Source organism: Aythya marila, assembly GCF_965140915.1.
Source record: "Aythya marila genome assembly, chromosome: 34".
Taxonomy (NCBI): domain Eukaryota; kingdom Metazoa; phylum Chordata; class Aves; order Anseriformes; family Anatidae; genus Aythya; species Aythya marila.
In genome coordinates this window covers 363,057-379,736 of record NC_139075.1, presented here as the reverse complement: position 1 = coordinate 379,736, position 16,680 = coordinate 363,057, and the positions used below count along the sequence as shown (strand labels likewise).

The 16,680-nt window shown below is 55.6% G+C and overlaps 2 protein-coding genes across 2 annotated transcripts; both read left to right on the top strand.

The window, feature by feature from the left end:
- Window positions 1–1,013: 1,013 nt before the first annotated feature.
- LOC309889299 (uncharacterized protein) lies at window positions 1,014–4,071 on the top strand. The gene is made up of 3 exons (XM_082782066.1): window positions 1,014–1,069; window positions 1,662–1,780; window positions 3,271–4,071. The coding sequence occupies exons 2-3, from the start codon at window positions 1,674–1,676 to the stop codon at window positions 3,779–3,781; spliced, it is 618 nt and encodes a 205-aa protein (XP_082638192.1). The 5' UTR covers window positions 1,014–1,069; window positions 1,662–1,673; the 3' UTR covers window positions 3,782–4,071.
- Window positions 4,072–7,018: 2,947 nt separating this feature from the next.
- Window positions 7,019–15,158, top strand: LOC309889296 (uncharacterized protein). Its single transcript, XM_082782063.1, has 3 exons — window positions 7,019–7,192; window positions 8,737–8,836; window positions 11,320–15,158. Exon 3 carries the CDS (start codon window positions 11,357–11,359, stop codon window positions 13,055–13,057), a length of 1,701 nt encoding a protein of 566 aa, XP_082638189.1. The 5' UTR covers window positions 7,019–7,192; window positions 8,737–8,836; window positions 11,320–11,356; the 3' UTR covers window positions 13,058–15,158.
- Window positions 15,159–16,680: the final 1,522 nt, after the last annotated feature.

The window sequence follows — 16,680 nt, the reverse complement described above, 5'->3', positions numbered from 1 at the left end:
TAAGGAGGGCAAATAAAAGGAGTGCAAATGGGTGTTCATAAATACAAAGAGCAGCTAAAATGCTCTCAGCTGTCCTGAGGAAGGAAAGGTGGTGATTTATAAGGACAGCTGAGGGTTGCCTGAGCAGCTACATCAGAGCCACACAATCTGGAAGGCAAACACTGGCTCCTTGTTTGAAAGCAAACACAAGGGCTGGTTTCCTCATCCACTTCTTGCAGGGGAATCAAGTGCCAGCGGCGCTGCAGCCTCGTGGGCTGGTGGTCAGAAACGCTGCCCCTGGACTCTGAAACCCATCCTTCTGCATCCCTGCATCTTGGGTGGGTTGCCATGGGTGAGCACCAGCAGGCTCAGCTACTTGCTCGCTATCCCCAGAATGGGATGAGGAAGAGAAAAAGAATCCCCCAGAATGGGATGGGTTGAGGTAAAGAGAGTTTAATAGGCAAAACCAAAGCTGCATCTGCAAGCAAGGCAAAACACAAATTCATTTAGTCCTTCCCACCAGCAGGCAGGTGTTTGGACACTTCCAGGAAAAGCAGGGCTCCATCCTGCATAAGGATTACTTGGGAAGACCAACTCCATCTCTCCAAACGTCCCCATTTTCTCCTCCTTTCCTTGGCCTTATATTGCTAAGCATGACACTGTGTGGCATGGGACATCCCTCTGGTTGTTTGGGGACAGCTGTCCTGGGTCTGTCCCCTCCCAGCTCCTTGTGCACCCTCAGCCTCTTCGCAGGCAGGGCAGCATCAGGAGCAGAGAAGTCCTTGGCTCTATATAAGTGTCACTCGGCAACAACTAAAACATCGATGTGTCATTGCTGTTTTCATCACAAATCCAAAACATGGCAGCGTACCAGGTGCTAGGGAGAAAATTAACTTTTCCCCCACCAGAACCCGTAGAGGATTGCATGTCCTAGGACAACACCCCCACTTCACCCTGCCTCCTGCCTGCCCTGGGTGTGATCGGGCTCTCAGGGAGGAGCAGGGCAGCCCAGAAGGCTCCATCCGCAGCCCCGAGAACCCAAGAGGCAGTGGGTTTCTTCTCCCCATCTGCACAACTTGGGCAGCACCAGGTAAGGGTCCTCTTGTGTGTCCCAGGAGAGCAGAGCTGGGGTCCAGGAGTGATTTCTGTGCTTGCTTTTTCTCTCTCTCACTCACCTCTGCTGTCAGAGCCCAGCTCCAGTCCGAGACATCTTATTCTGGGGTGTCTCGGTAGGTTTTTTTGTTTTGCCTCATTCATCCAACCCACACCAGCCCCTTTTTTTCTTCTGAGATGCCCTTGGGATATCCCAGCACATCAGTGGGGCATGATGTGGACTTACAGGACCAAGCTCCCTAGGGCATCTCTGTGCTGCCTCATCTCCCCACACCGAAGGGCTGGATCCTCTCATCTCCTTCTCCCATGGCTCGGATGAGAAATCAGGGCAAAGAAATGGATGAGAAATCAGAGCAAAGAAATCAGAAGCTCCCTGCTTCTGCTGCCCACCCCAGCCTGTCCCCTCTGCCCCCTCTGCCATTATTTTGAAGATGGATGTGTCAGCTTGCTTCAGTGGGGCTTGGCTCCAGCCTGGACCCTGCCCAAAGACAGATTGTGCCCCTCAAACCCCACTGCACTTCTCCCTCTGGATTTCCAACCCCTCTAGGCTGTCCTTTTCTGTGCACCAGCAGCCTGACCCCATGGAGAAGCACAGAGACCTCGAGGAGATCCTCCTCAGCGTGCCCCAGTCCCGGAGCGTGGGAATTGAAATCACCAACAAGACAAGCGTGACCCTCCGCAATCCCAGGTTTGTACGGTGCCCACCAACCCCCGGATTTACAACGTCCCCAAAGCTTGGGCATGAATCTGAGAGCAGCAAAACCTGGTGTGCACAAAGTGCTGCATAAAAGCTGCAGGGGGAACAAGGAAGCAGATGGGAGGTAGAGGCACCCACAGCCTGGGCTGGTGCCAACAGGGTGAGGGGACTGCCACAGCCTCGTTAGCCTCGTTAGCACACACTTTGCAGAGAAAATGCTCAGCTCTGAGAAAACACAGGGCTGGACAAATGCCCGGGTTCCTTGGGGCTTGTTTATCTGAGGTAAAGGGCACCCCATCCACTTCCACCCCACTGTTTGCTGCAGGGTCTGGGATCACAAAGTGGTGAAAGGGCTGAGGTTCGGAGGGACCTTTGGAGGTTGTTTTGTCCATGTCAAGCAGGGGCACCTACAGGAGGCTGCTCGGGACCACATCCCGACAGCTTTTGGGTATCTCCAAGGAGCCTCCACCACCTCTCTGGGCAACCCATGCCAGTGCTCCGTCACCATAAATGATGTTCAGATGCTCAAAGGGAACCTCTCCTCCAGTTTGTGTCCCTTGCCTCTTGTCCTGTCACTGGGTGCCACTGGAAAGAGCCTTTTCTGCCAAGCTGGTTCCCAGCTGGGTGCCTCCTGGTGCCTGGGGTTGTTTCTCCCAGCTTCAGGACCTTCCACTTCTCCTTGTTGAACTTCATGAGGTTCCTGTCACCCTCGTCTCCAGCCTGCCCAAGTCTCTCTGGACGACAGTGTGACCCTCTGGTGTATCCACCACCCCCTGGGGTTTTGTGTTGCTATAATCTGCAGATCATTAATGAAGCCGGACCCTGTACTGACCCCTTGGGTACGCTGCTAGTTCCTGGCCTCCAGCTGGACTTTGCAACCACTGATCACCACCCCTTGAGCCTGGTCACCGTGGGATGTCATTCCTTGGCTTCCCTCCTGCCCTGCACCCTTTCCTGCTCCAGCACTGAGCCCTTGCTGTAGTGCCTGGGGTGATGGGATGGGGACGAGGGTGTCTGCAACCTGTGCCTGTGCCTGCAGCCTCACCCTCTTGTCCTGGGAGATATCAGAGGTGCTCCTCAGCAGTGCCCTGTGCATGGGGAATCATAAAATGTAGAATCGTGGAATCAGGTTGGAAAACATCTCTAAGATTACGTAGTCCAACCCTTAACCTAGTACTAAAGTCCACCACTAAACCATGCTATTGAGTTCTATGTCTACAGGTTTTTTTGAAGACCTCTGGGGGTGGTGACTCCACCACTTCCCCAGGCAGCCCATTCCAGTGCCTCACAACCCTTCCAGTGAAGAATTTTTTCCTAATATCCAACCTAAACCTCCCCTGGTGCAACTTGAAGCCATTTCCTCTTGGTGCCTAGGAGAAGAGACCGATCCCACCTCGCTGTAGTCTCCTTTCAGCTAACTCGAGAGCGATGTGGAAACCTTCCAGCCTGACGTTACGGCTCTCTTTCTGGTCTCCCCACAGCTATTTCTGCCAAAGCGGTGATGTCTTCACTCCCCCGTCACCATCCATCAGCCCCCAGTCCAGGGAGATGTGCATCTTTGTGAAACGCCACCTGAGCGCCTGGGGCGTATCCGGAGCCCTCTTTTATGTCTCGGAGCCCTTCTCCTTCGCGGTGATGTTCTACAACCCTAGGAACAACATGATATTTGCCCACCAGTATGCGGTGGAGATCTTCCAAGGGCCAACCATCTCTGGGAACCTGGAGAGCCTCTACTGGTCTATGTGTGGGGACCGACCCCAGTCCCAAACCTACAGGAAGGAGGTGCTGGACAAAAAAAACTCCTCCATCGTTGTGTCCGATGGGACCTACAACATCTCAGCCACCATGTCCAACCACAACAAAGCCGTCCTGAAGGTGTTGGTGGAGGAGACGCGGGGGCCTCTGCCAAAGTATACACCCAACTGCTTTCCTCACCCCAAGGACATCTCCAAGGACAGGCACCCCCAAGCTTTCTCCTACTTGCCAAAATAGTGACAAAGCTCCATGTCCTGGAATTTTGTCCCCACGTTGGGAACCCAACAGTTTCTGCACAAAGTGTGCAGGTTTGGTTTTAATTTTGTGTTTCCTCTGATTTCATGCCCTTTTCACCAAGCCTGCTGACAAACTGGCCAGGCAACCCAAGAAACAAATCATTTTCAGATTTCACACTGAAGTTTTACAGATCTCCATCCTCCAAAGCTGAGAAATTAGGAAATACTGAAGAAAAATAAATCAACACATTTCTCTGAGAGCTGCCCTTCGTGTTTTTGGGGTTGATCATAACCAAGGCAGAAGGAAGAAGGCAGTGAGGGCTCCAGCATCTCAAGTATTCAGCCGTCACAATTTCCATTTCCTGAAATAAAATCTCTTGTCCAGACTGAGGGAGAACAATGGCTTTTTTTCGGTGCTGAATTCCCCTGATAACGTGCACTGGCACTTTCTCCACCTGCTGGGATTGTGGTTCCTCAGCTCTGCACATCCGTCTTGCTTGGCACAACCTTCAGAAAAAGGAGGGGAGGCGGGGGAGGAATGGGAAAATACATTTTTTTTTCAATATATATTTTTTCCTGTTAATTCTGTCCTGGTGACATCTGAAACCAGCTTTTCCTACAGTGAGTCACAGCCGACAAACTAAACACCCAGCTGCTCCAGGAGCTGCTGCTGGGGCTGCAGCAGGGGCAGGTTGCAGGAATTTGGGGCGATTTGTTGTGGTTTCAAGGCTGGCCGCCAGGCAGCTGGCACGCACTCCCTGCAGTCACTCGTTTCTGTATTTCTTTACTCCGTCTTCCGTGTGTTATGGTGGCTTTTGAGACCATGACGGGAGGGTAAAGTACCTCGCTGGGGGTTAAAACAGCTCGCAGAGCTTCCGTGTGGAACGAACATGGGCTTGCTTGGAAATCCCCGAGCACCAGGAATTGCAGAGACACACAAACATGTGCTCCAAACATGTCCGTGCCTTGCACACACGTGTTCCATACACACACGTGCTCCAGGCACGTCTCTACCACACGCACATGTATTTAACACACGTGTGGTCCTGCACATCCCTGCCATGCACATGCATGTCCCACACACACGTGTCCCCCACATACCCATGTCCAACACACACATCCTCCTGCAGATCCCCGCCATGCACACGTGTCCCACACATGCACATCCAACACGTCCCACATGCATCCTCCTGAACATCCCTGCCACACACGTGTTACCCACACATACATATCTGACACACATGTGTCCCACACATGCGTGTCCCCATTTCCCAGACGCATCCCACACACACGTGTCCCCCATACGTGTCCCACACACATCCCCTACATACATGTCCTACACACACATGTCCCACAGATGAGTGTCCCACACTCACACATCCCACACAGACGTCCCACACTTGCATGTTCCACACACGTGTCCCCCCAAACATGTCCCACGTGTGTCCTGCACACACACATCCTACATACACAACCCACACACGTGTGCCCCACAAACATATCCCACACGTGTCCCATACATACATGTCCCAAATATGTCCCACACATGTCCCACACACATGTGTGACCCACACACCCCACAAACATGTCCCACACACACATGTTCCACACGTGTCCTCCTGCACATCATTGCCACACACATGCATTACCCACAAACACATATCCCACACACAATATCCCACAAACACGTGTGCCACGCTCATGCATGTCCTCACTGCCCCCCCACATGTCTGACGGCGCATGCCTGGGAGTATTGGTCGATAGTCGGCTGAATATGAGCCAGCAGCGTGCTCAGGTGGCCAAGAAGGCCAACAGCATCCTGGCTTGTATAAGAAGCAATGTGGCCAGCAGGGCTAGGGAAGTGATTGTCCCCCTGTACTCGGCTCTGGTGAGGCCGCACCTTGAGTACTGTGTTCAGTTTTGGGCCCCTTGCTACAAGAAGGACATGGAGGTGCTCAGGAGAGTCCAGAGAAGGGCAATAAAGCTGGTGAGGGGTCTGGAGAACAAGTCCTACAAGGAGTGGATGAGGGAGCTGGGCTTGTTCAGCCTGGAGAAAAGGAGGCTCAGGGGCGACCTTTCGCTCTCTGCAGGTACCTTAAAGGAGGCTGTAGCGAGGTGGGGGTCGGTCTATTCTCCCACGTGCCTGGCGACAGTGATTCATGAAAGAACTCTACAACTCAAAGCAAAAGAGTTATAAAGTAGGTATATGGTTTATTTTGGCACCAGGCACATGCGGGGATAGCTCCTAAAGACACACGCACCCTAACGCGGTGACTTGCTTTGGTTATTATGCAGCAAAGAGTTACATATGCATGAAGTTTCTCAATACGCCTATACATATTCATAACCTATCCCTGCTTTGTATTAAAATTAGCTCCAAGAAGTCATTTCCATAAACTCCTCCTGTCTGCGCCTGCACGATGCCTTCTGGTGGTTGTTTTATTTGGGTGGGGGGGGAGTCGTGGGGATGAAGGCCAATAACTCCTCTTCATCACCCCTGGCTGACCCCCTGCCTTTGTGCAGACTCAGCTGTTCCTTGGCACTCGTCCAAACCACAGGGTCGGTCTCAGCTGGTTTTTGAGACGGGTTCCCCATTTTTGCCAGGAAACGTCCTCTGTGAGGGGCCCACAAGACCCCTTGTTTCAGTTAATCTGCACAGTAGTAAGCAAAGACACTCAGCAATACCTATTTTAATGATATTCTTCCGTTCCAGGCTTTAATAATTACGATTGTTTTAATTAAAAAGCATCAATGCGATTAAGCAACCCCCCATTCTTCTATCTGTGGTGTTAATAGATACCTTAAGGGAGGCTGCAGCAAGGTGGGGGTTGGTTTATTCTCCCACTGGTGACAGGACGAGGGGGAATGGGCTAAATTTGAGGTTTAGGTTGGATGTTAGGAAGAACTTATTTAATGAAGGGGTTGTGAGGCATGGGGATGGGCTGCCCAGGGAGGTGGTGCAGTCACCACCCCCGGAGGTCTTTAGAAGACGTTAAGGTGTAGTGCTTAGTGCTATGTTTTAGTGGAGGACTGGTTGGTGTCAGGTCAGGGGCTGGACTGGGTGATCCAGGAGATCCCCCCCATCCCCCATCACCCTGTGGCTTTATACGCCCCCCCCACACACTACGCGCTACGCTAACTGCGCATGCGCCGCCCCCTCCCGTCCCCTCTCCACGCTCTGCGCATGCGCTGCCTCTCCCCTCTCTGCCGCGCGCTCTGCGCATGCTCCCCCCTCCCCGCCTCTCTCCCCCCTCCCTCCCTCTCCGTTCCCGCCCCCGCTCCGCCGCCGTTGCCGCCGCCGGAAGTGACGTTCCCCGCGGCGCGGCGCGCGGCCGGAAGCGGCGGCGGGGGAGGCGGCACCGGCCGGATGTGAGGGGCGGCGGCGGCGGGGCCCGGCGGGGGCGGCCCCGAGGTGAGGCCCGGGGGGGGGGGGCGGGGAGGGCCCGTGCGGGATTGGGGGGGGCTGGGGGGTACCGGGGGGATTGGGGGGTACCGGGGGTGCCAAGGTGGTGGGCAGGGGGCCGTGGCCCTGCTCCGCCGAAGCTGGGGGCGTTGAGGCCGGAGAGGGTCCGGGGAGAGCTGGGAGCGGCCTGCCCGTGCCTGAGGGGGCTTGGGTGTTAGGGGCGTGGGGATAGGGCAAGGGGAATGGCTTTAAAGTAAAAAAAAAAAAAAATTAGATTTGGGTTAGGTGTAAGGAAAAAAATCATTGCTCAGGGGGTGGCGGGGTGCTGGAGGAGGCTGCCCAGGGAATTGTGGCTGCCCCATCCATAGGAATGTTCAAGGCCAGGCTGGATGGGGCTCTGGGCAGCCTGTGCTGGTGGGAGGGGTCCCTGCCCAGGGCAGAGGGGTGAAATTAAATGGCTTTTAGGGTTCTTTCCATCCCAAAGCGTCCTGCGGGGCTGTGTTGGTACTGGGGGAAGGGGATGAGAACAGGGAGGGTCTGGTTGTAATGCCAGGGGGGCAGGCAGCGAGCTGACAGGGCTCACTGTGAGCTGTCTGCCCACTGGAGAGGGGGAGGTCCTGAGGAAAGACCCCCACAGGGGCTGCCAAGCTCGCCTCTCTGCCTCAATTAACCCTGCCCCTTCCCTGAGGTGGTGCCGTGGGGCTGGCAGCGCATCTTGGTTCCAGCCAGAGCAGTGAAATGCTCCAGCTGCTTTGGGGAGGGGGGGGAAAAAGGAATTATTTTTTTTCTCCGCCGTTCCTACCGAGCTGCAGCTAATTCATCCTAATTCTCACCCCTCTCTGCACTGTGCCTCTTCGCTCTGATGCCAGCACCATCCTTCAGCTTAAGCTGTTCTTTTTCCTCTCTGACACGTATCCGTTCTCTGACGTTATCTTTGATTATCTTGATAGCCTGCAGTTAGCTCTTCCTTCTCAGCACCAGCTCGATGATGTTAGATAGCCGTGGGTAGGACAGGTTCCCCTGACCAGTCCCAGGACTCCCTCTGCTCCTTCTCCCACTCTCAACTGCTTTGCACCATCTTCTCCCAAGTGCTTTTCACCAGGACTTTGCTTGGTGTCAGTGCTGCCTGCACTGGGAACTCCTCTCCCACAGCATTTTGATGCTTTTAGTCACTTTTAACCCCCAGATCTTCTCCGCCTTGGCACTCAGAAGCTCTCTTTCACCTTGCCCTGTCTGTTTCACCCCATCCTGTCTCTTCAGCTCTCTAGGCCAGCAGGTATTTTCATCCTTTCCTGCATTACGAGCGGTCTCCTCAACTCTCCCCAGTTCTGGGCCGAGGCTGTGGAAATCTCTTAGTCACAAATCATCATTTTCACAGCAGTCGTTCCCGTGCTGCCGGGCTGAGCCCTGGTGCAGCCCCGCGGTCCTTTCCCCACACCCCTGCGGGCTCTGGGATGGCAGGGCTCGGGGCAGGCAATAAAACTGTGGCAAATTCAGCTGTCTCCGCGCACAAAACGCCCGTGTGTGACCTCTTGCCTGGTGTGGCCCCCTAGGTTTCCTGCTGTGACCATGCGCATGTGCCACCAAGAGCAGCTCTCTCCGACACCGCGTGGTTTAAACCGACCGCTGGAGGAGGATCCCTTGCAGCACAGGGTAAGTCGGTGTCTTGTTGAGTTCCTTTTCCCGTTAGGACTCTGTGCTTTGCATCCCATCTGTGCTGGATAAGAAAATCAGAGGCACAGCAGCAGTGGTTTGTTGTCTTATGTGAATTTATGGTGTTGGGTCAGCCTGGACTCTGCACCACCTCTTCTTCCACAAGCAAGCAATTCCTTCTTTTTCTTTTTTGTTGTTTTTTAAATACCCAGAGGTAAGTGTAGGTGTTGGTTATGGGGCTCAGAGTCTGCTCGGGGGATTTCTGGTCACCCCGAGGACTCAACCCAAAGTCTTGTGTGTGGGTCCTGAAGCCTCAATACAAGAGCAGGAATTGTGGGCTTGAAAGGGAGGTCCAGATCCATCCCAGAAGGTGAGCAGGGCAGTCCTGAGCCCTTATCCTTGCTTCCAGCCTTATTTGTGCACGACAGAGTGAGGGATGGACTGCCTGCGTGGTGGGGGAAGCAACTAGTACGTACTCGTCTCAGCAGGAGACGAAAAGTGGTCACTTAGGTACAGATTTCTGCTGGTTTCATCCTTCACTGGCTTTCTTTGGTTCTAACCTTCTGATGCATTCAAATTCCCATCCCTTTCACCCTTTGCTGTGTGTGATCTCTTTAACAACTACCTTCTTTGCCCCTCTTTTCAGCTTGCTACCTTCTTAAACTAGCACGAGTTGCCCTTTTGAGGCCCACCTTTGTTTGCAGCTGTGAGTGAGGGACTAACAAAGCTTCGGGCTGATCATATTTTCTCTATGGCAATGAAACCAAATCTTGCATTGAAACCCACTCAGTTTTGTTGTGACTTTTTTTTTTTTTTTGTAACTTGAGATTGAGTGGGGGCGGGAGGCACAGATAATAAGCAATGGATCTTGGAGCACCTTTTATTCATTAGGCTCTTGCTATAAGTGGAATCGTGCTGTTATTAATAGCATTTAACCTCACACGGTGCATTCTCTGCCTGCTAACGTCTCAGCCCTTTGCCTTCCCTTGCAGTTGCCTGGCTGAAGCCCCGTCCTCAGCAGTGTTAGGGGCACAGGGGCTCATCCCTCGGGGATGTGGCCTGAGTTTCACAACCTGGTGCTGGTTCCAGCGCGTGCTGGTGGCCTTGGGACAGATTCAGCAGAGTCTTTGTGTCTGGAGTGTATCAGTTCTTGCAGGTTCAGCAGCACCAGCTGTCTGCAACTTAATCAGGCCTGGGGAAACTTTAACCGAGTGCCTTCTCAGCGTCTGTCTTTCCCTTCTTCAGCTCCTCTTCTGCTCGTTACTCCCTGGTAGCTACTTCTCTGTTCAAGCCTGTAGAGCCCATTCTGAAGTGGAAGGGACCTGTGGGATGATTTCATGTTTAGTTTTGCAGCAGTTGCCGTTCAGCATTGGTGTTAGGTCAGCAGAAATGCTCTCCTCTGCATGATGTGGAGCTCAGATGCTCTTAAAAAGCCCAAGCGTTGCTCCTGAGGACCTGCCCGCTGCTGCCACCTGCCTCGGAGTTCAGAGGTGAAGCTGGGTGTTTGAAATTGGCTGTGAGGAGCAGCTCCTCGTCTCAGCTGATCACTCTTGCTGCGCGTCAGACACTTTGAAGCATGATTTGATGCGGCGTTTCAGCATTGCACTGTACCAGGAGACAGATCACGCTTCAGCCTTGTTTTCCTCCCTTTTTATCAGTCAGGTCTGAGCTGATCTCTGCGTGGTTTGGATTGCAGATCCAGCTCAGGAGGTGTGTGAGGCAGATCCTGGTGCCTCTACGGAGCAGGGCAGAGCTGGCCAGCGTGCCTATGACCTCTGTCCCCAGGCTTTCCTCCCCACAGGGCCTTTGGGGCAGCAACTTCAAGGCTGAAGGCTGGCTTGTTGGCCACACACCAGTGTCACAAGGCCAGTTCTGTGTGAATTCTGTGAACAAGCTTGAGGGGTACCCATGGGTTTGAATGGAGCCCGGAGAAACAGTGGCCAAAAAAAGGAGGTGTTTGTGCTGAGAAGGCAGGAAACTGCCCAAACAGGAGACAAAGTGTGCTGGTGAATCCACGGGAGCTGATAAACTAGTGGCAGACAGGCTGTAGGGCTGCACAGAGCTTCCCAAACCCCTGCCTGTGATGATGGTGAGCTGGTACGACCCCCAGCTGCTGGGTAGAGGGCTGAGGCTGGCTTCTCAACCACTGCTCCAGCCGAGTAGCTGTGGGTGAGCAGGCAGTCGGCTGTGCAAGTGGATAACCACCAGCAGTTTGGTTCAGTTGCTAATCACAGGTTAATCAGTAAAAAGATTTCGAAGAAGTATCGATCCCTGTTGTTCCTCCAGCGCCACCCAGCCAACTCGATTTCCCTAAGGTAAAGAGGAATTGCTGACCGCAGGTTTCGCAAGCTCTGTGGTCCTTGCTCATGTCACACACCTCCCCGCACACTGTTCAGCCTGTGTCTTTGTCTCCGTGCCTCTTGTAAAGTCCTGTCCAGTGATGGGTCACCTCTCTCATCTTCTCCCCTTCCTGATTTTTGCAGAGGGTCCTGTCTGGCTTGGCAGCCGGTGCCTGGAGCCATGGAAGAGCAGCCAGGTTCTCCAGCCTGCGAGCCCCCCTTTTCCCTGCGACGTGTCTGCGTTTCCGAAGATGGGCCTGAAGGTGAGGAGCAGGAGGAGACTACAGAGAAGGACGCCCCCCGGGCACAGCTGGCGGGAGACTCCCCAGAGCAGCACAGGCAGGTTTCTCCTCGCCGTTCAGGGCGTTGCTGGCAAGGACGTGGTTCCCTCGCCCCTCAGGATGTGGACAGCCCCGGCCAGAAGGCAGGAGAGGGTGAGGGGGGTGCCCCGTGCCCCGAGCCCAAGGCACCGGGGGAGCTGCAGCCGCGCAGGCCGTTCCGGAGGAAGCACCGGCTCTACCTGAAGCCCAAATCAAGCCCGGCCCCGGCATCTCCAGGACCTGGGGAGAGAGCCGAAGAGCCAGGGCCCTCCCGGGAAAAGAGGCTGCGCTTGATCTGGGGACAGGCTGGCGACTTCCGACGGAAGAAAAGCCGTTTGGAGAACGGGCTGGAGGAGGCCCCCCTCGTGCCCCAGAGCAGCGAAGAAGAGGAGGAGGGAAAAGGTTCCCGGTCCTGCTCCCCCGAGCCGCCTCTTCCCGGGGATGCCCGTCCCAAGCCGGACTTTGTGCAGCTGATTGATGAGCACGGCATCTACTCCACCGCCAAACTCGTGCTGGGCGGCGCGGCAGGCGAGCTGGAGGAGGCGGCGGTGGTGCTGCCGCCCCACCTGAAGCGGGGCGCGAGCGTGGCCAGCAGCGGGGCCGAGTTTGAGATCCGCGAGGTGATCGTGGACGAGAAGCCCTTCCAGTGCGGCGTGTGCGAGAAGGCCTTCAAGCGGGCCTGGGAGCTCTTCAGCCACGAGGTGGTGCACAACGAGGAGCGCCCCTTCCGCTGCGACCTCTGCGAGGCCTCCTTCAAGCGCCACTCGGACTTCAAGAGCCACCGGCTGGTGCACACGGAGGAGCGGCCCTTCCGCTGCGAGCTCTGCGGCAAGCGCTTCAAGCGCTCCTCCAACCTCCAGGAGCACCGGCGCATCCACACGGGCGAGCGGCCCTTCCACTGCGCCTGCTGCGACAAGAGCTTCAAGACGCCCTACGAGCTGCAGCGCCACACGCTCACCCACTGCACCGAGAAGCCCTTCAAGTGCGCCGACTGCGGGAAGGACTTCCCCACCTCCAACGCCCTCCTCCTGCACCAGCGGCAGCACTGCGACGACAAGCCCCACGTCTGCGGCGTCTGCGGCAAGAAGTTCACCTACGGGCACAGCCTCAAGGTGCACGAGCGCGTCCACACGGGCGACCGCCCCTTCGTCTGCCCGCTCTGCGGCAAGGGCTTCAAGCAGTCCAACGCCCTCTCCTCCCACGAACGCGTGCACACGGGCGAGCGCCCCTTTGTCTGCAAAACCTGTGGGAAGGCCTTCAAGCAGTCGTCCTACCTGGTGATCCACGAGCGGGCGCACACCGGGGAGCGGCCCTACAAATGCGAGGCGTGCGGTAAAGCCTTCGCCCGGCCCTCCTTGCTGCTGCAGCACCACCGCGTGCACAGCCAGGAGCGGCCCTACAAATGCAGCTTCTGCCACAAGTTCTTCAAGGACCTGGCCTACCTGGCTGTGCACGAGAAGGTGCACACGGGCGAGACCCCCTACAAGTGCAGCGTCTGCGACAAAGGCTTCGCTCACCCGTCCAACCTGCTGCAGCACCAGCGCGTGCACCGCGACGGCTGAGCCCCACGGCGGCGTGCGCAGCGCGAGCGTTTTGAGGCCAAGAAGCCCACAGCCATAAGCGAGTGTGCTGCAAGCATGCCTGCAGCAACAGACGAGCCCCAGGCCGGCCCGCCGCAGCACGTGTTCCCATAGGTGTGCAGGGGACTGCTGCAGCGTCCCTGGAGAGGAGCCCAAAAAGTGGGTGCTGCTGCAGCTCTTCTCCCAAGCCCGAACCCAGCAGGGCTTCAGCTGCATGGCTTTGCTCTGCCAAACCCTGACGTGTGCCGTTCTCCCCGTACTCCTCCCAGAGAGGTGATCCCACAGGGGTCCTAACTGAGCTCTGAGGTTTAGGATCCTGTCTCCCAGCCGGTGCTGCCCACAGGGAGGTGGCGTGTCGTCCATGAGCTCTGCTGGCCGCAGGCTGGCCGGTGGCAGCGAGCTGTAGCCTGTGGCACGCCGCCGATGGGCAACTTCGAGTCCTGCTGGGAGGCCGTGGTGGCTTCCAGAGGTGATCTGGGCTGGCCAAGGCTGCGGTGCGGCTGAGAGCCAGTGTCCAGAGCTCTGAAGAGCAGCATCAGCCAGGCCGTGGCAAGCCTGATGCTAAGGGAAGCTTCTTCTCCCCTCAGTGCTGCAAAGAGGACTTAATTTAGTCACCCCAGTAAGCACAGCTCAGCCTGGCCCTCCAACAGGCTCCTTCAGCATGTCTGCCTGGTGCTCTGGGGCCACGCTGCTGCCTTCCTGGAGTGCAAGGTGTAGGCTGAGTGTTCCTGGGGAGCCCCTCAAAGTAGGGGAACGCTGCTGCCTGTGACTGAGCCCTGCAGCAGGAGCCCCATCCATCTTTTGGGGGGTGTATATCAGTGAAAAGTATGGTGGGGAACAGCAGTGTGCAGGCACCTCCCTTTCCTTCTAATGAATGTTAAGTGTCCCATCCATATTTCACGCTGCTGCTGACGATCAGGTTGATGATGAAAGCAGTGCCCTTCGCCCTGCTGTGCAGGGGCCACGCGGGCGCTTTGCTGGTACAGCACCACACACGCTGCCTCTGTTCAGCAGCCTGGTTCTCCCCCCGGGCAGGGAGCAGAGGCAGGGTTGTGCTGGCTGCAGATCGAGTGTTCTCACTTAAAATTTGGCCTCAAGGCACAGGGGAAGGGGTGGGAGTGGAAGGGTGACCCTGGGAGAGCTGGAGCAAGGAGGAGAAGGCGCTGCCCAATTTGTGCTGGTGGTGGAGTGTCTTTTGGGAGCCACTGTCTTGCCTCTCCCAGCCCATCTGGAGGAAGGAGCCCACCACGGATTGGAAACACTAACCCTCTTTTCTGACCCAGGGTGCCAGTGAGGCAGGTAGGGAGCAGAAGAGGGGGGTGCAAATGCTGTGATCTGCTTTGGGAGCCTTGTCAAGGGACAACCCGTGCTGTGAGCTGTTCCTAGCTGCTTGTGGGACCTGGACGAGGAAGGGGTGAGCACACAAAACCAGCGCTGGATCCTCCTCGTTCCCATGCTGTGCGTGCCCAGCGCGTCCGACGACAGCACCAGGTCGAGAGCCACCCAAGCTGCTGCTGCCACCGACGTCTGGATTTGTTCTCTTTGACTGATGGCTGCTCCTGCTGCTGGGCAGAGGGTGGTGCGTGGACCTTTCCTTGCGAAGGCCGGCCCCGTCCTCCAATCTGAGCCGCCTTGGAGGGGCCCGGTGTCACGGGCACCTTCCTGCACGCTGTGGGCCTGGAGGTGCCAACCCTCGGACTCCCGGTGATCCTGGTCCTACCCTGTCCCCCTTTTGTATGGTTCCTGTAGCACTGGGGGCGGGAGAGGAGGTGTGCTCCTCAGCACTCTGCACACTAATTACAGGACAGTTATTTAACGATGTCTTTGCCTTGTTGCTTCTTTGAGCCTGCTGCGGCATCTGGCTGAATCCCTGCTTGCCTCTGGGCTTCTGGCATGAGTCAGGTGACCTTGTGGACAGAGAGGGTTTTTTTTGGGGGGATTAACAGTCTCAGGAGCTGGTGTATCTAACTCAGAGTCCTTACTGCTAGCATATGGCTCAGGTCTGGATTTCACCACTTCAAAGCCCGTGTCCTGCAGATAATCAATGCAAAAACTTTCCAGCAAGCTCTGTTTTGGATTTGCACTTTTGAGGATGCACTGTAAGGAGGGTCATGGGCCTCCTGGTCAGGCTGGCCTCTCCCTCACCCCAGGGCTTCCCAGCTTCCTCCCATTTCAGCTTTGGAGACAGGCACTGGGAGGGGCTCTGGCCTCTTTGCATTTACTACCCAGATCACCTTCACATTTTCACAGTAGTTAGGAGATCAGAGGACGGAGACACTGCTTAAAAGCAGCAATACGTGTTCCTAGGAATAGATGCCCACAAAGTGCCAGCACAGGCCCCGAATCCTCTTGCTGAATCAACATTTCTCTGTCTCCAGGGTGTCAGGGTGGCCCACTGCAGTCCCTTCTTGTCACAGGGTTATCACCAGGGTGCTACGTGCTGTGGGACTGCCTGCAGTGTTTGTGCAGGTGTGTGCAGGGCATCCGTCACCGCAGCGCGTGCTAGGTCTGCCCTTTCCCCAGCCCTGCAGCTGACTGCAGGCTTTCCAGGTATTTTGCTGAGAGCTGATTGAAAGCGAGGTCATAACTCTGTCCTTGTCTTTCTGCAAAGCTTGGAGAAGGCGCTGCCCAAGCAGCCCTCAGGAGGTTGGATGGATGGTGTGGCTGTGGGAGCGGGCTGAATGTGATGGTTGGGGCTAGGAGGGGTAGCAGAAATGGCACTCCTTGACTGAGACAGCAGGGAGAGAATGTCCTTCACCGTTTAAAGCTTGGTGGGACACTGAAGCTGTTGCATTAATAAAGCACCTGTTTGATGTGCATTATAGCAATATTGTCCCTTTGCCCCTAACCGTAGAGCAATGGGTGAACTCTGGATGAACAGGAACTTGAGGGCTGGCATTTGGAGGACAGATGATGACCATGGTGGCAGGAGGGGTAGAAGATACGGTGTCATTTGTGTCACTCCAGGTCTCCTCTGTGTCGCATTTTATCTCTGCAGCTGTGTCACACGCCTGGAGGTATCTCCAGTGGCAATTGTCTGTGTAGGAGCAGCTGAATTGAGCGCTTCAGGCCTCAGCTACAAGCAGCTGATGGAGACCTTGGAGTCAAATTCAATGCCTGAGGCCATCAGAGATGACCTAGGGTATCCAGGGCCTTTAGCTGCTTTTTTTCCAAGGGAGCATGCATCTCTTACAGACCCTATATCGGACATACCAGCCCCTGTGAGTGTCTGGGGTGACTGAGGGCATCTCAAGTGACACTGGTTGGTGCTAGCTGAACTGTGCTGTCGTGGTAGCCAAAAAGGACCCTCTGTGGTGGTTCATTCCACAGAATGGCTGTTACCAGACACCCATCTCCGAATTAAAGGTGTTCTCATGAGCTGGAGTCATGTGTTACCTAGCAATGACATTATTAGGGGAAAGTATGGCCTTGCTGCTGGAGGAAATTACTTCTGGTTTTGTGCTACTTGGATGTCCTGCAGACCCCTACTACCCTCTCAGCTGTGGCCCAAAGGATGATCTCAATTTTGTTCCAATACCCAGTGAGCTGGATTTATCATGTAAGACCTAGAGGACAGGTTACCTGGGCTGAGGCTGAGCGTCAGA